The following is an 18,378-nucleotide window of genomic DNA, read 5'->3' on the forward strand; positions in this document are numbered from 1 at the left end:
TCCAGGAGCGTCCACTCGGGCCGCATCTCCCTCCCAACGACGTCCCTGCAGACCGCCTACTGTACGGGACCTTGCGTCCGGTGCTCCAGTGGTTCAGAGGCTCGTTAAGTCACAGCGTCTCAAGCTTTAGACAGAAGGTGTCATTTATTAGAGCCTGCTCCCTGGGCCAGCAGGAGTGTCCCGCAGAGAAGACCCCACACCTAGCAGGCGTTGGCCAGACAGTCGGCCCAGAGTGGGACTGAGCTGTAGGTTGGGGTGCTTGCTTCCCTCAACAAGGAAAGAGCCGTATTTACTTAGAAGGAGACTCCGGGTGATGCCCCCGGACACGCCGTGCGCATAGACGTCACCCCTGAGTATCGGGGCCATGGGCGGACTGCGGTGTCAGCCTCGGGAGAAGGATGGACTCAGAGCAGGAGGAAGGGGAGTGGCGTTTGGACCCCTCAGAGCAGCTTTTACTTCATGAGCCGCATTTTGCATGAAAGTGACTCAGAAAACCCTGGGCCAGACGTGGGGCGAGGCCAGGCTTCCGCCAGCTCCCAGGGCCCTGTTTCCCTGGACCGTCGGGAGATCGGCACTGCCCTGCTCTCCGGGACGAGTGGTCGCCCTTCCAGCCACCGAGGCGCTCCTGCGGCTTGGACCCTGCAGCATCTTAACCTTCAGACTCAACCTTGACTTTTCCAAACTGGAGCCGACTCCTGTTCCACTATTAGGCACAAGGTGTCAAGATAATTTTATTACTGGGTTTTGAAGGACAGCATTTAAAGGTATGAAGTGAAAGTAGCCGAGCTTCCCGTCTAAATGTGAGGTGTGTCTTTTGTCACCTGTCAGGCGGTCAGGACAAGGTCGCAGGGGCAGACGACTGCGCCTCTCCCGACGGCGTCGACACTGCGAGAGGATTCTTAGGAGCGATCGGAAACAGAGCCCACAGAGAAAGCTCTCTTCCAGAGTGGCTCCCTGCTGACTGCTTCACATGAAAGTTTTACATTTTCAGTGGTTTTTCTGAAGACACTCAGGCCTTGGCCCTGCAGCTTGGAGAGCAGAGCCTGCCATGACCTCTGGGTGAACAGCAGCTGTCTGCCCGCTCCAATCATTTGCTTTTGGACCCTGTCACAACATGCCATTTGCAGACATGGCCCGTCTGAGGATCTGGAGGTCCCCGAGGCCGCGGGGGAACAGGAGCGCACCCCGTGTGTGAGCGTTGGTCCTGGAGCAGGACTCCTGCCACTCAGCTGCGCTGCCCCGGCCAGTAGACGACCTTGCACACGGGTCGGTGTTAGCAGACGTGTGAGGTTCTTTACCACGCCAGTTAGGGCCACACATACTCTGTGGAACCTAAAACGCGACGTTTGGCACCTTAAAAATGCTTGAGCCGCCCGTCTGCCTGTTAGCCTGTGTACTAATGCAGGTCATCTGCGTGGACAGGACTTTGTACGGTCAGTGCCTGTCATGTCATCACAGGGTCCAGAGCAGTACTCACACACGCCAGGCCCTCCTGGGAGTGGCTGGCAGAGCCACGGCCCCGCACGGGGACTCCACGGCAGGCACGGTGGCCTGCACGCTGCACAGCTTCCAGTGTGGGTGGTTACACGCTTCCTGCCACGTGCCTGAGGGCAGCTGCCCACAGATGCATGCGCCTCATCTCCTGGCACCTGAGTTGATAAAACATGTGGGTGTGACTGCAGCATCTCACCGTGGCCGACAGATTGAGAATACATGCCCAGCGCCAGGCTGCGGTGCCCGTTAGCCTGGTCGCTAGAGGACGCGCGGGCGTGGTTTGCAGAGTGGCAAGCGCAGCCGTTGCCCGGCAGTCACACGGCTGGCTCCAGGGCCCGAGAGAGCACGCCCCCCGCGGGAAGCGCCCTTCCGAGAAACGGCGTGGCGCCCGCACCCGGCCCACCCGCGCGCCCGGACACGGAGCCCTCTCTCCGTGGGCACAGCCCCAGCTGCGCAGGCGTAACAGTGTACATTCACGTGCTGCTTTCCGGGGCTTTCTGGAACGTTTTCCCCTGAATAAATTCAGTCCTCGCCGATTGAACCCTCAGATGTGGAGCCCACAGATAGAAGGGCAGCTGTGCCCACAGTGACAATACCAGATGGTGGCTCTAAGCACCCCCAGAAGCCAAACAGTGGCATCCAAACGAGCCACCCGCCGCGAGCTAGCGCGCCCGCCCGTCGCGCCCCGGCCCGCCTGTAGGAGGCGCCAGTGCCACCACCAGCTCCTCGCCTGTCACCTGCTGCTGTTTAAAGCCTTTGTGCGAGACCTTCTGGGAAACTGCACTACGAGCTTGCTGTGGGTGACCTCGTGGAGGAGGCTGCGTGGGGCGGGAGGGTGCTGGGTCGCCCCGTGGACCTGCTCTCAGGACCAGTGAGCATGAGCGTCGCCCTCAGTCCGGGAACGGCAGGCCTGGGGAGAAGCAGCACGCACCTTGCGAGCAGACTGCACACATTTTCTTTCCTTTTGATTGAGGAGCGGCTGCTTCACGGCGTCTTGTTGGTTTCTGCCGAATGAGGACGTGACTCAGCCGTCAGCGTTCATGCGCCCCCTCCTTCTCGAGCCTCCGCTTGCATGCTCTTTTCTGAATTTTCAGTGGGTCACAGTGTCTCATCATGTGGCTCCAGGCTAAGGAGGGACAGAAGGGACTCTGGCGTGTGATCCTCACAGCTCGTCTGCGGAGCGAGCCTCTTCTCTGGTCGAAGCAGCCGTGTTTGGGCAGACGTGACATCGTGGGCTTGGCGTGGCGAGAGGGGACGTGGGGAAGTCACATTATTTTAAGGTGGCTTAGCCGATTTTAAACGTGTAATGAAAGCAGATTTTAATAAACCGATTCTAGCTGTTTCTGTTCTACATTGTCCAGTGGGTTTTCCGATGTCAGCGAACATTTGTCCGTGTCTGAATCGATGTGGTGTGAGCAGCCCAGAGGTCAGCTCTACCATCCAGCTTGGGGAGCCCATGCCCGGAAGCCCAGGGTGAAGTCCCGGCTCTGGCTCCCCAGGGCTCTGAGCTTGTCAATGTGAAACCGGGCCGCTGGGAGGAGGGCTGCGCTGCGGGCTGCGGGCCTGCAGTGTGGGAGCTTTCTACACCCACCTCTTGTACACTGCACTTGTTAGGATATCTTAAGTTGCTTTTAATCTCCAGTTAAATATCTTTTCTGAAATTCTGCTTTAAGGTAACTGTCAAATTTGGCATTTAATAGTTACTAGTTTCTCATAGAAAAACATTATAAATAGACCTTTGAGGATTTTTTAAAATAGGTAAGATAATTTTGTATTACAAAATGTTGGATGAAATAGAACGAGGTGAAAACTTGGCCTCAGTGTAATCAAGAGTAAACAGTACTTGAAGAAGGGAAAGACACTGCTTTTGTAGTATAATTCTAGAACGCCAGATTGAAGGCCTTGTTAATGAACAATTCAGGGATGTAGAAACCGTGCAGGTAACTCCAAGTGACCGAGCTTTCTGGTGTAGGGTCAGTGAATCGGCCTCAGCACACCTGTCCTCCTCCTCGCCCACCTGCAGTCCCCTCCCTGCTCCGTGGCGGCCGGTCTCCCGGGACCCCGAGCCCCAGGCCAGGCCACCCTGGAGGCTCCCTGGGGCAGCGGGCTCACACTGAGCTGTGCCTGCCCCGCGGTGCCCGGAAGGGCCTGGTAGCAGTGCTGCCCCTCAGGTCCACTCTTCCTCATCGCCCCCCATCACCCGTTCACTTCCAGGCCTTTCCGTGGAGAGTCCTCAGCCTTCTCCTTCCACCCAGAGGAGCCTGCCGGGCCTGAGCCCCCAGGGCCCAGCCGTGCAGGGCCCCAGCCCCCTCCTGGGCCCCGTCCTCAGTGACGCTGCTGGAGCCGGGATGGACGACCGGGAGGAGCCGAGACGCAAGGTGGGCGCCCCCGGGGGCCTTGCTGCTGGGAAGTGGAGTGGGGCGGGGGGTGCCCCAGTCTTGAGACCCTCCCCTCGCCTCCGGGGGCTTCGGCACCACGATGGGCCTCCCCGCTGCTCTCATGGTTCCTGGCATCTGTCGGTTCTGAGTGTGGGGCTGGATCCCGGAGACCTCAGCCTGCCGCTCCCCGAACCACTGGCTTCAGTTTAACAGTGCAGGGGCTGGGAGGAGGCTCAGGGGTCAGGGGAGCAGGGGCTGGTGGCTGAGGTGGTCCTGGAGGGGCGTCCCAGGGCTGGGCCTTTGGTGGAAGGTGAGTCCCCCGCCTGCAGGTTCAGTGTCGGGCAGGCATGAGGTTGGCAGGCAGAGCCGGGGACCGAGGAGAGATGCCACTTGCAAGCGAGGCCGTGGCCTGAAGCGGGGGCACCCTGGCCTCGGGGCCCACAGCTTTAGGCAGGGAGCCCCAGTTTCCCTGATGACCCCTCGGCAGGGCTGGGGCTGCCTCCGTGGTCCTAGCCCCGCGGTGGAACGCAGGATCTGGGAGCCTTGGCGTCCACCGGCCTGGCCTTGGGCTCTGGCATCAGCGTCTGGCTGCCCAGCTCGCGGGTTGGGGTGGGGGTGGGGAGCTGCCCAGTCCTCCTCCGGAGCCCAGTGCCAGCTTGCTGCCTGAAACCCCTTCCCTACCAGCGTCTCCCACTCACTGCGGAAACTGGTGAGGTGCCACAGTGCTGGGACGGCCTGAAACGGAGCTGGCGCACCCTTTCTAACGGGTGCTCCTCTGCCTGTTGGCGGGATCCCCTCGGGCTCTGCGGGAACAATGCTCAGCCCGTCCCTCTGCCCTGACCTGGGCCCTGACCTTGGGGTATGGCTGGCAGAGGAGCCGATGTTTTGCTTTCTCCCCGCTGAGTTTCCTAGAAGCTGCTCTTTGATCTGGAAATCCGGGGCTGGCCCTGGCTCCCCAGACTGGCGCCCACGAGCCACTGCCGACACCTGCCGCTGGCAGCCCGTCACTAACTGCCGACGCCTGCTGTGCGGCTATGCCCTCGGCAGTGACACTGTGGTTGTTTCTGGGCACCTCCACCTCCCAGCAATGCTCCCTCCTGGACGGGGCAGTTCCCTGCAGGCTTTCTCGTCCTGACTCGCTGCCCGCAGAGGAGCTGGTCTCAGGCCCCAGGGAGAAGCCCCGGCCCCCAGCCTCCCTTTCCCAGCACGCCTCAGACCCCACCACACTTCATCCCCAAGCTGATTGCCTGCAGCCTTGGACTCTCACCCTTCCCGCACTCTTTCACCTCCTCCACCTGCCTGGGCCCGGACCTCCAGAATGCGTGGGCCCCCCCCCCCACCCTGGCTCACCTCCCGAGCAGCCCCAGCCCCCAGACTCACCTTGGGGCCAGCACACCATCATGTGCTCAGATAGGCCCCAAAGACCCTGCCTTCCTACCGGTGACCACTTCTCTCACCTCGTACCCGCCCCCACCCTTGACCTCTGAGCTGGCCCGGACTGCCCACCCTCCACCCCACCTGCTCCCCGTCCTGTGCACTTTGCTGCCTGGACGGGTCACTTCCTCAGTAGCTAGAGTTGCTTCCTACCTGTTTCCTCCTGGGAGGCTGTCCGCTCAAGGGCAGGAACCTCTGCACTTGGCACGTCCCAGGTGCCTGTTGCCACGCTTGACGCGGGAGGGACAGCCCCAAGTCCTCCACCTGGTGGAGGAGCAGAGGGTGAGCGTGCAGAGACAGAGTAGGGCCGGGCGAGCGCCAGGGGGGAAGCGTGGAGGGGGCTGTCACGCAGACCTTGGCTTGCTCGGGGCGGCGTGGGGCCCTGCAGGGGCGAGACAGCCCCCGGCCCAGGTGGCCACGAGGCCTGGGCCGCTCTGGGGTGCAGCCCTGCCCTCCCCGCTCGGGAGGGTTCATCGCCGTGGACTTGTCCCCGCACATTTATTTGATCCACTTAACTGTAACGTTTGCTGCATTGTGGTGGTCTGGAACCCAACCCACAGACTCTCTGAGGTGTGCCTATATTTGTGTGTTAACCAGCTGCAGTCCTGGCAGTGATATCGGAACAATAATCTCATCACAAAATGAATAATTAGTTTCAGGGTATGCCACTGTTTAAACAGCAATTATTTTCTCAAAAAGAATAACATAATATGAGAAAAACATCTGAGGGAGATAAAACTGGGCTTATATTTTTACTCAGAAGTGACTCAGGAATTACATGTGAAGATCACACAACAGTGTTAATGTCAGCAGAAGAGATGGCGTGTTAGGACCGTCGGTGACATGGCCGGCAGACGTTCACTCACACTGTCTGCGCTTCTTGCAGTGCGTGCCCACGGACAAGGCATATTTCATAGCAAAGGAGATTCTCGCTACAGAACGAACATACCTGAAGGATTTAGAAGTTATTACTGTGGTATGAAACCTAAATCCTTTGTTACTTTGATTTTCTGACTACTTCTTAAATCTAGGTCAGAGACAGAATCCCTCCTGATAAACTGTTCTTGGCCATCATGAAATCTGTGTATGCATGTCTATGAGTGTGAAGTGTGCAAAGTGTGAAAGTCAGTCAGTCGTGTCCAACTCTTTGCGACCCCATGGACTATTCAGTCCATGGAATTCTCCAGGCCAGGATACTGGCCTGTTCCCTTCTCCAAGGGATCTTCCCAACCGAGGGATCGAACCTGTCTCCGCATTGCAAGCGGATTCTTTACCAGCTGAGCCATATATACTCTGTTAAATATATTTGCCTTAAAACATCTCTAGTCAGGTCAGTACTGGGTCCAATCTTTGTAAACCTGGCAACATATTCCTTGGAAGCTTTTCATCCAGAACCGTTTTCTTATATTGTGAAAACGGGGGTGATCAGCCGGGAGGTTGGCTGTAGCGCTGATCTGAGCCGTCCTCGCGGGGGCTCTGCAGTCAGTGCCGCACGTCCCAAGGTGTGAGGTTCCTGGGTCACCCTGAGCTCTTCCGGCAGTGGTTCCGGAGCGCGGTGGTCAAGGCGGACGCCATGCCTGCAGACCTGATGACCTTGCTGTTCTCCAACATCGACCCCATCTACGAGTTCCACAGAGGCTTCCTTCGTGAGGTGGAGCAGAGGCTGGAGCTCTGGTAATGCCCTGCACAGCCCCCGCACCCCCTCCCCTGGCACCTCCCATCATCACTGCTCTCAGGAGCTTTCCAGCTCCGGGAAGTATTTCACAGGAGTCATTATTTCATTGAAACAGATGTTAGTAGATACATAAGTTGCTTTCATTTATCCCGTTCCAGAAGAGAGAATTTTGTTATTCAGTCACTCGGTCGTGTCCAGCTCTTTGCAACCCATGGACCTCAGCATACTGTCCTTCACCATCACCCAGAGTTTGCTCAAACTCACAGTCCAAGTCAGTGATGTCATCAACCATCTCATCATATGTCACCCCCTTCTCCTCATGACCTTAATCTTTCCCAGCATCAGGATCTCTTCCAATGAGTCAGCTATTCGCATCAGGAGGGCAAAGTATTGGAGCTTCAGCTTCAGCATCAGTCTTTCCAGTGAATATTCAGGGTTGATTTCCTTCAGAATTGAATGGTTTGATCTTCTTGCTGTCCAAAGGACTTAAAGAGACTTCTCCAGCACCATAGTTTGAAATCATCAATTCTTCAGTGCTCAGCCTTCTTTATGGTCCAACTCTCACACCCATACATGACTACTGGAAAAACCACAGCTTTGACCATATAGACTCTCACATCCATACATGACTACTAGAAAAACCATAGCTTTGACTATACGGACCAAAATGATATCCTTTTCATCATAAGGGACTGGAATGCAAAAGTAGGATGTCAAGAGATACCTGGAGTAACAGGCAAGTTTGGCCTTGGAGTACAAAACGCAGCAGGGCAAAGACTAACAGAGTTTTGCACAGAGAATGCACTGATCATAGCAAACACTCTCTTCCAACAAGAAATGAGGCTACACATGGACATCACCAGATGGCCAATACAGAAATCATATTGATTATATTCTTTGCAGCCAAAGATGAAGAAGCTCTATATGGTCAGCAAAAACAAGACCAGGAGCTGACTGTGGCTCAGATCATGAACTCCTTATTGCAAAATTCAGACTTAAATTGAAGAAAGGAGGGAAAACCACTTGACCATTCAGATATGACCTAAATTAAATCCCTTACGATTATACAATGGAAGTGACAAATAGATTCAAGGGATTAGATCTGATAGACAGAGTGCCTGATGAACTATGGACAGAGGTTCATGACATTGTACAGGAGGCAGTGATCAAGACCATCCCCAAGAAAAAGAAATGCAAAAAGGCAAGATGGCTGTCTGAGGAGGCCTTATAAATAGCTGAGAAAAGAAGAGATGTAAAAGGCAAAGGAGAAAAGGAAAGATATATCCATCTGAATGCAGAGTTCCAAAGAATAGCAAGGAGAGATGAGAAAGCCTTCCTCAGTGATCAATGCAAAGAAATAAAGGAAAACAGTTGAATGGGAAAGACTAGAGATCTCAAAAACTTAGAGATACCAAGGGAACATTTCATGCAAAGACGGGCACAATAAAGGACAGAAATGGTATGGACCTAACAGAAGCAGAAGATATTAAGAAGAGGTAGCAAGAATACACAGAAGAACTATACAAAACAGATCTTCATGACCCAGATAACCACGATGGTGTGATCACTCACCTAGAGCCAGACATCCTATAGTGTAAAATCAAAGGGGCCTTGAAGCATCACTAAAAACAAAGCTAATGGAGGTGTTGGAATTCCACCTGAGCTATTTCAAATCCTAAAAGATGATGCTGTTAAAGTGTTGCAGTCAACATGCCAGCAAATTTGGAAAACTCAGCAGTGGCCACAGGACTGGAAAAGGTCAGTTTTCATTCCAATCCTAAAGAAAGGCATGCCAAAGAATGTTCAAACTACCGCACAATTGCACTCATCTCACATGCTAGCAAAGTAATGTTCAAAATTCTCCAAGCCAGGCTTCAGCAATATGTGAACGGAGAACTTCCACATGTACATGGTGGATTTAGAAAAGGCAGAGGAACCAGAGATCAAATTGCCAACACTCATTGGATCACAGGAAAAGCAAGAGAGTTCCAGGAAAACATCTACTTCTGCTTCATTGACTATGCTAAAGTCTTTAGCTGTGTGGATCACAACAAACTGTGGAAAATTTTTAAAGAGATGTGAATACCAGACCACCTGACCTGCCTCCTGAGAAATCTGTATACAGGTCAAGAAGCAACAGTTAGAACCCGGACATGCATCAGTGGACTAGTTCCAAATTGGGAAAGGAGTACATCAAGGCTGTGTTGTATATTGTCACCCTGCTTATTTAACTTTTATCCAGAGTACATCATGCGAAATGCTGGGCTGGATGAAGCACAAGCTTCAATCAAGATTGCTGGGAGAAATATCAATAACCTCAGATATGCAGGTGACACCACCCTAGTGGCAGAAAATGAAAAGGAACTAAAGAGCCTCTTGATGAAAGTGAAAGAGGAGAGTGAAAAAGCTGGCTTAAAACTCAACATTCAAAAAATGAAGATCATGGCATCTGGTCTCATCACTTCATGGCAAATAGATGGGGAAACAATAGAAACTTTTATTTTCTTAGGTTCCAAAATCACTACAGATGGTGACTGAAGCCATGAAATTAAAAGATGCTTGCTCCTTGGAAAAAAAGCTATGACCAACCTAGACAGCATATTAAAAAGCAAAGACATTACTTTGCTGGCAAAGTTTTATCTAGTCAATGCTATGATTTTTCCAGTAGTCATGTATGGATGTGAGAGTTTGACCATAAAGAAAGTTGAGTGCCAAAGAACTGGTGCTTTTAAACTGTGGTGTTGGAGAAGACTCTTGAGAGTCCCTTGGACTGCAAGGAGATCCAACCAGTTCATCCTAAAGGAAATCAGTCCTGAATATTCATTGGAGGGACTGATGCTGAAGCTGAAGCTCCAATACTTTGGCTACCTGATGCAAAGAACTGACTCATTGGAAAAGACCCTGATGCTGAGAATGATTGAAGCTGGGAGGAAAAGGGGAAGACAGAGGATGAGTTGCTGGATGGCATCACCAACTCGACAGAAATGAGTTTGAGCAAGCTCCGGGAGTTGGTAATGGACAGGGAGGCCTGGCATGCTACAGTCCATGGCATTGCAGAATCAGACACGACCAAGCGACTCAAGTGATACAGACCTTGTTGACAACGTGATGTCTCAGCTTTTTAATATGCTGTCTAGGTTTATTACAGCTTTTTTTCAAGGAGAAAGCGTCTTTTAATTTCATGGTGGCAGTCCACCATCCACAGTGATTTTGGAGCCCAAGAAAATAGTCTGTCAGTGTTTCCATTTTTCCTCCATCTCTTTGCCATGAAGTGATGAGACCAGAAGCCATGATCTTAGTTTTTTTAATGTTGAATTTTAAGCAAGCTTTTTCACTCCCCTCTTTTACCCTCATCAAGAGGTTCTTTAGTTCCTCTTCACTTTCTGCTATTAGGGTGGTGTCACCTGCATATCTGAGGTTATTGATATGTCTCCTAGCAATCTTGATTGAAGCTTGTGCTTCATCTAGCCCAGCATTTCACATAATGTACTCTACATAGAAGTTAAATAAGCAGGATGACATTATACAACACAGCCTTGACATACTCCTTTCCCAATTCTGAACCAGTCTGTAGTTTTAAGTCCAGTTCTAAATGTTGCTTCTTGACCTGCATACAGGAAGCAGGTAAGGTCTCTGGTATTCCCATCTCTTTAAGAATTTTCCACAGTTGTTTTGATCCACACAGTCAAAGGCTTTAGCACAGTCAGTGAAACAGTTGTTTTTCTGGAATTGTCTTGCCTTTTTTATGATCCAACTATACATTTTATAGTATACTATATGCTTTGGTGCATACTCAGTCATGTCTGACTCTTTGCAACCCTGTGGACTGTAGGCCACCAGGCTCCTCTGGCCATGGAATTTTCCAGACAAGAATTCTGGAGTGGGTTACCATTTCCTTCTCCAGGGGATCTTCCTGACCCACGGATCAAACCCACAGCTCTGTGTCTTCTGCATTGGAAGGCAGATTCTTTACCACTGCACCACTTGGGAAGCCCTATGATTCAATGGATGTTGGCAATTTGATCTCTGGTTCCTCTGCCTTTTCTAAATCCAGTTTTATATCTGGAAGTTCTCAGTTCATGTACTATTGAAGCCTAGCTTGAAGGATTTTGAGCATTACTTTGCTAGGATGTAAAATGAGCATAATTGTGCGGTAGTTTGAACATTCTTTGGCATTCCCCTTCTTAGGGATTGGAATGAAAACTGAGCTTTTCCTGTCCTGTGGCCACTGCTGAGTTTTCCAAATTTGCTGGCATATTGAGTGCAATGCTTTCACAGCATCATTTTTTAGGACTTGAAATAGCTCAGCTGGAATTCCATCACCTACACTAGCTTTGTTTGTAGTGATGCTTCCTAAGGCTCACTTCACTTCACACTCTAGGATGTCTGGGTCTAAGTGAGTGATCACACCATTGTGGTTATCTGGGTCATGAAGACCTTTTTTGCATAGTTCTGTGTATTCTTGCCACCTCTTCTTAATAGCTTCTGCTTCTGTTAGGTCCATACCGTTTCTGTCCTGTATTGTGCCCATCTTTGCATGAAATGTTCCCTTGGTATTTCTCATTTTCTTGAAGAGATCTCTAGTCTCAGGAGATGATCCTTTTTTGCCTGGTCACTACCATTTCAAACATGATTGAGATATGACAACAGTCTCTGTTAAGTATGGCCTCCCCCTCAGAGCCTCTGGGTGCTGTTCTGAGCCTGGGACTCACCATCACACTAGCAGCAAGAGGAGCATTTCTCACAAGCGGTCCAAGGTTTTGACCTCATTTGTCCCTCTGCTCCAGGGAGGAATCTTCTAGCACCCAGGCCACAGGCAGTCACCAGCGCATCGGGGACATCCTGCTCAGGAACATGCTTCAGTTAAAGGTAGCACGGGCTTGTGAGAAGCTCTGGGCCTAGCAGCTGGTGGCGAGGACACCAGCTTCCTCCTCAGGACAGTGTTCTCCTTAGAACGACAAAAGGCAGGACAGACTTCCCCTCAGGTCAGGACAGGAGCCCTTCTGAGCCGCGTTCCTCTCCGAGCGCTATTTCCACCAGAATGGGCTTTCCTCAGGTCAGTGCCCCCTCAGAACAGAGCTCCCTTCAGGACAGGTCCTCTCGGAGCTGCCTCCTCCACCCCAAAGGCATTCTCTTCAGGACACAGGCCCCTCAGGATCAACAGCGCCCCACAGGGCTGCCTCCTGCCCGGCCAGGGTTCCTCAGCCGCGCCCCTCAGAGCCGTGGGGCCGGTGCAGCTGCTCCCGCTGCGCTCGCGCCCCTGTGCAGGGAGCCCGAGGCACCAGCTTCACCTCCGGCTGCGCCGCCCGCGCTCCCGGCGTTGGGCGTCTGGTTCTAGCGGGACACGCTAAGTGCCCCTCCTCCAGGCTTCCTGCCCCGCCCCCCGAGGCCCCGCCCCCCCGAGGCCCCGCCCAGAGGATCCTCCGGGCTCGCCGGGTTCCGCCCCCCCCCCCCGAGGCCCCGCCCCGCAGTGGCCCAGGCGCCCCTTTTAGGCTTAAGGTGAGCGCGTTTCCCCTGGACGCGCCTCCCGGGTTTCGGTTCTCAGGGCGGGCTGTGAGCGCGTCCCGGAGGCGGCGTGAGCTTAGACCCACACGCGCGCGCACCGTTTGGTGGCGCTTACCTGGCCCGGCGGCCGCCTGTGCGGTCCGCTGAGACCCCGGTTCAGGGGCAACCCCGCCGGGGACGCGGCTCCGAGGGGCTGACCGGGTGGAGCCGGGGCGCGCGCTGCCGCTCAGCCCATCCCGCCCGCAGGCGCTCACCGGCCACTTCCAGCGGCTGCACGAGGTCCTGACGGAGCTGGAGGCGGCCAGCCGGCGCCTGCGGAGGCTGGAGGCGCTGCGCCGCGACTTCGAGCTGCAGAAGGTCTGCTACCTGCCGCTCAACGCCTTCCTGCTGAAGCCGCTGCAGCGCCTGCGCCACTACCGCCTGCTGCTGCGCCGCCTGTGCGCCCCGGTGCCCGGGCACCCCGACCCGCACGGCCAGGACCACGCCGACCTCCGTGGTGAGTGCCGCCTGACGCCCCGGCCCCCTCCGGCGGGGCCCTTCTCGAGCCTGCCGGGGCAGGGGAGGGCAGGGCGGCTGCTTTTAAACCACAAACTCGGGGAACATGCTCCTGACCGAAGCATCTGACTCCGTGGACTCTGCCGTTTCTCACTTGTTCAAAGGACCAAAGAATAAACCCTGGTGCTTGTGACCTCCAAGTAGGACTCGCAGTTACAGGGTAAACTTGGCAGGAAACCCCTGCCTCTCAGGTCAGGTCACCACTGTCACCAGACATGCTGGCGAGAGCTCGGCAGCCCGTCCTGCCTCGGGTCTCCCACCTCCTGAGGACAGGACAGATGCTTTCTGATGTACAAGGCACAAAACGGACCCTACGGTGCCGACAGTGCCCTTCTTCTCCTTCCTGAGAGCAAGTGTTGTGTTTTTGCTAAAAAGGAGAGGACCCAATTTTCCTATGGCTCTAAGCATCTTAAGGGAACCGTGAAAGAAGAGCCCGTGTCAGATGAGGGCCCACAGCATTAAAGAGCTATTTCCAAAGACTGTCCTGTCTCTTCACCAACCCTGGGTGTTGGCCCAGAGCAGATTGGGCTGCACGAGTCCAGGTTTCAGGACCCACACTTGCTCTCCCTGGCAGTCCTGTGAGGAGTTTGTGCGCAGTGTTCTGGAATTAAAACCACCTTTAAAATGTCACAAGCTGGTCGGGGGAGGGTTTTGTCCCCGCCACCCCAGCCCACTTGCCCCTGCTCGTACTGAGGGACCTCTCCACGCAGATGCCCTCCAGGCCATCACGGAAGTGACCTCCATGCTCCAGCACAGCCTGGTCCAGCTGGAGAACCTGCAGAAGCTGACGGAGCTGCAGCGGGACTTGGTGGGCATAGAGAGTCTCGTTGCTCCCGGCAGGGTGAGTGGCTTCGTTTGAGAAGGTTACTTCACTGTTTTTGACTGAGACATGATTCAGAGTGTATGATTCCCTAGTTTTTTGTGTATTCATGAGGTTGTGCCACATCGCCACGAATTCCAGGACATTTTCATTCCCCAAAAGAAACCCCATCCCTGGTCCGGCGGCTACTAGCCGGCTTCCTGTCTCTGGATCTCCCCCCTCGGTAGCCTCATAGTGTGTGGCCTTTCGTCTCACTTCTCTCTCAGCACAGTGTCTTCAGGCTCCTTCGTGTTGGGGGTGGTGGCTTCATTACTTCTTGTGGCTGAGCAGCAGTGCTCGTCTCTGGAGGTGGTGTGGCTTGTTTCTCTGTCATCTGCTAATGGACACCTCGGTTGTTTCCACTTTTTGGCCATTGTGGTTCTGTGAACACCGTGTGTAAGTCCTGTGTGAACGTGTGTTTTCAGTTCTCCTGGGCACTCATGTATATACCTAGGAGTATACCTGCCAAGTCACGTGGTCACTCTGTGTTTAACATTTTGAGAAATTGCCGAAGTTGTCCCCAGAGGCTGCAGCATTTTACACCCCCACCAGGAGCATGTGAAGGTTCTGATTCCTCCATATCTTGTCTTTCTGAGTTAGCCATACGGGTCTGACGGTACGCAGTGGCATCTCACCGTGGTTCGATCTGCATTCCCCTGATGGCTAACACAAGCATCTTTCCTCGTGTTCATTCGCCATTTCTGTGCCTCCTTTGGAGAAGTGCCTGTCCAGGTCCTTTGCCCACCGTTTAATTGGGTTGTTTGTCTCTTTACTGTTGTGAGGTTCCCTCTCATCTCTGAATAACAGATCTTTACCAGAATATGACTTGCCAAATATGTTCTCCCATTTTGTGGGTTATCTTTTCACTTTCTTGATGGCATCACTTAAACATGGAAGCTTTTATTTAGCTGATATCTAACTTGTTTTTTCTTTGGTTGCTTGTGCTTTAGGTGTCGTAGCTAAGAAACTATTGCCTAATCCAAGGTATGAAGGTTTACCTGTGTTTTTCCTAACAGTTGCCTATGTTTTAGCTCTTACATGCAGACGTGACCCATTTTGAGCTCACTTGTGTACGTGGTGTGAGATAGGGATCCCCCTTCACCCTTTCCAGGCGGGAGTGCAGGTGTCCAGCACTCTTCACACCTTAGTCAAAAATCAATGGGCCGTGGAGTGACTTTATTTTTGAACTTTCTGTTTAATTCTATGGGTCTCTATGTCTACTGGGCTGCTTACTTTTTGTCATTAATAGCTTTTGCTTTGGAAAGAATTTGCCTGCAATGCAGGAGACCCCAGTTCAATTCCTGGGTCAGGAAGATCCGCTGGAGAAGGGATAGGCTGCCCACTCCAGTATTCTTGGGCTTCCCTCACGCCTCAGCTGGTAAAGAATCCGCCTGCAACGTGGGAGACCTGGGTTTGACTCCTGGGTTGGGACTATCCCCTGGAGAATGGGACGGTTACCACTTCAGTATTCTGGCCTGGAGAATTCCATGGACTGTATAATCCATGGGGTTGCAAAGAATCGGACACGATTTTCACTTTCACAGTAGTGTTCAAGGGTTAGGGTTTGGGTTAGTTTTCTGCCTCCACACACACGTGAGAGCATGGGTGTATAAGTCCTATTTTCTGTTAGCCTCATTACAAGGTCCTGAGAATGTGGGACCGTGAACCTAAGGACCGAGGCTGAAAGGGAAGGTCCTGCCCTCCTGGAGCCGGGCTGTGACTGCAGCCAGGACGCTGTTCCGCGCCCCCCCAACACACAGACCACCCGGCTCCCCGGGGCTGCTCACAGGGCTGGGGGCTCTTGTTCCTGGGGCTTCTTCGCATGCCCCCAGGAAACTGTCACTAGACGGACACATGAACAGGAACAGCCCACAGGGCAGGGGCGAAGGCGGGCTCCCTGGGGACCAGCCTTGCTGCCGTCACTGCCGCTGTGACAGAGACCTGCCCTCCTCACGCTGGGGTGCCGGCCTCCCCAGTGGACAGCACGCCACTTATCTGAGAAGCAAGGCTGTGGGGTGGATGTGGCTGAGGAGGCCCCAGGGTGCGTGAAGTGCCAGGGCGCAGGAGTGCGACAGGCCCGCCCGCCAGCGCCAGGACACAGGCTGCTGGGCCCTCGGGGGCGATGGGGCTGCTCTGTGGGCAGGAGGGCGAGCCTGCTGGGGGCCCCTCCTCCTCTGTGGGGCTGGCCCCTGGCTGGGGCCGGGGTTTCTGAGTCAAGGGCTCCTTCCTGCTCTCTTGCTCAGTGCATCTGAGGGCTGCTGAGGCTGGAGTCCTCGAGATGTTCTCGGGTCACAGCCCACACTGCCCCCAGAAACAGTCCACAGCAACTGTCCAGGGTCCCCAGGCCAACCCTCCAGCCATGGTGCAGGCAGTCAGGGATGTCTGATGCCTGTGCCCCCGAAGCAGGTGTGGGGCCTGGCCTGGCGGTGAGGAGCCCGAGTCCTGGGGGACTGGGCTGCAGGACCACTGGAAGGTCTTGCCCTAGCCATGGTGCCTTCATGGAGGAATCCTCTGGTCAGGCCCCAGGGTGACCGTTCAAGAGTCCCGTGATCTTTGGTGGGAACCAGGTGGCCCGTGCTCCTCCCTGCCATTCTCTAGCTGCCCCGCCCAGCTTTCCCCAAAGCTGAATTCAGGTCATCTCCATGGCAGAACCTTCCAGAAGCACAGCAGTGCCAGCCCTCAGCACAGCCAGCCTGTGGCGGCTCAGGCACGGGACACTGGGTTAGCCAGCAGCAGGCAGGATGCAGGCGACCCAGGGGAGCAGACAGGAGGGAGGAGGCTGCAGCGGCAGGCGGGCTCCCGGGCAGGAGAGCGCCATGGAAGTGCTGGCGGGGCTGCGAGGGGCTCGGGGAGCGTTGAGGGTGAGCAGCCATCTGCTAGGTGCCCTGGGCCAGCACTCAGGACTCCCTGTCTTCCAGGAGCTCATCCGTGAGGGATGCCTCCACAAGCTCTCCAGGAAGGGCCTGCAGCAGAGGATGTTCTTCCTGGTAGGTCAGCAGGCACCGTCCAGGCGGGGCCGAGCCATCGGGGGCCATGAGGGATGCGGGGACGCCCTGGGCCAGCCCCCCTCCTGGTTCTGGGTACTGGGCAGCTGTGTGCAGGCCGAGCAAAAGCAGGAAGGTAGAGAAACCCACACAGCCGCGGGGCAGGGACGCCCTGCTCAGGCCAGTCTGCAGGGCCTGAGGCCTCTGGGAGTCCCTGCCAACGGGTCCCGCTGACTAGCGCCTCCCTCTTGCCGGGTTGGTGGATTCGCCCTCTCCTGTGGGAGGGCCTCTCAGGACCACCAACCCACTCCTCCGTTGGCACAGCAGGCGCTGGCCCAAGAGGCCTGCTGTTCATGTGGCTACCGGTCACCTCTGGTCAAAATGACAATGGAGTGGAACAAAAAAAAATCCCTTCTTAGCAAAAATCTCCAGCAAACTGAATAACCACACACGAGCCCTCAGAGTGAAGCTGGTCTGACTGTGAACGCTTGTTTTTAGAACTTGCTCACCTAAAGCTCTGGCCCCTCAGTTCTCAGACATGCTGCTGTACACGAGCAGAGACGCGGCGGGGAGCAGCCACTTCCGGATCCGGGGCCTCCTCCCGCTGCGCGGCATGCTGGTGAGTGCGTGGCGCTGGGCGGGCCTGGCTCACAGCCGATCCTCTTGGTCCCCTCACCCCGCTGTGGCTGCTGTCCTCGGGGCATCCATGGCCGCACCCTCCCAATCACGCCCACCAGCACTCGCAGGACCAGGCCTGGGTCCTCTAGCACTCCACCTGCCAATCCCAAGGAGCCCTGTCCTTTGGCTGGAAAGCCCATGGAAAGCCTGGGCTGGGCGTTGGGGCCACAGCGCGGCTGGAGGGATGGGGCTGACACCGTGTCTAAGGGAGAAAGCTAAACCCCTCATCCCTAAGATGCTGCATGCTTTACTTCCTTGATTTTATCCGTAAATATTTACTCTCAGACAATTTTGGTTCCTTGTGGCGCCGTAACCTGCTGTTCACAGACACACAGCGTTAAGGCGGTGACGCAGACGCCACCACCTGGATGGGTGGAGGGGCCGCGGCCAGCACTGGGCTCGGGGCTGCTCCGAGTGGCCGCCCACGAGTCCTGCATGCGGCCAGGTGACGAGGCACACGCTCCACGCCCAGTGCTGTCGCGGGCCTGGGCCGCACCGCGTGCTGCGTCCACGCCGCACGCCCGCCGTCACAGGGCAACATGGGGCGTGGACGCTGTCTGACGAGCAAGGTGCCTCGTCCTGACGTGATGCAGTCTGTCCTCTCCGCGATCACTGATTTTTGTGGTGAGAAACCCCCGCAGACACTGACTCCCTACCGTGTGAACCTCCCTCCAACCTGGAACCCATCCTGGGACCAGCAAACGTGGGCAGCCAAGTTCAGGCTTCTGCCGTGAGGACGTGCTGTCGGGCAGCGAGCCCCTTTCGCTGTGGCTCCGCCAGGCCCCATCTGCTGTGGGAGGTGGGTGGGCTCCCCTG

The 18,378-nt window shown here is 55.0% G+C and overlaps 1 protein-coding gene across 2 annotated transcripts in view; it reads left to right on the forward strand.

The window, feature by feature from the left end:
• Positions 1–18,378, forward strand: part of FARP2 (FERM, ARH/RhoGEF and pleckstrin domain protein 2) — a 99,002-nt gene that overhangs the window by 75,552 nt on the left and 5,072 nt on the right. The window contains exons 14-21 of one of the 2 annotated variants that reach the window (XM_055586646.1): positions 3,638–3,872; positions 6,193–6,282; positions 6,847–6,980; positions 11,769–11,850; positions 12,733–12,982; positions 13,752–13,882; positions 16,819–16,887; positions 17,414–17,503. In XM_055586646.1, coding sequence (XP_055442621.1) covers positions 3,638–3,872; positions 6,193–6,282; positions 6,847–6,980; positions 11,769–11,850; positions 12,733–12,982; positions 13,752–13,882; positions 16,819–16,887; positions 17,414–17,503 — 1,081 coding nt within the window. Of the gene's footprint in view, positions 1–3,637; positions 3,873–6,192; positions 6,283–6,846; positions 6,981–11,768; positions 11,851–12,732; positions 12,983–13,751; positions 13,883–16,818; positions 16,888–17,413; positions 17,913–18,378 lie in introns of those variants that run through there. The other variant, XM_055586645.1, reaches the window with a different exon arrangement.

The sequence above is a fragment of the Bubalus kerabau genome, chromosome 6, assembly GCF_029407905.1.
Source record: "Bubalus kerabau isolate K-KA32 ecotype Philippines breed swamp buffalo chromosome 6, PCC_UOA_SB_1v2, whole genome shotgun sequence".
Lineage (NCBI taxonomy): Eukaryota > Metazoa > Chordata > Mammalia > Artiodactyla > Bovidae > Bubalus > Bubalus kerabau.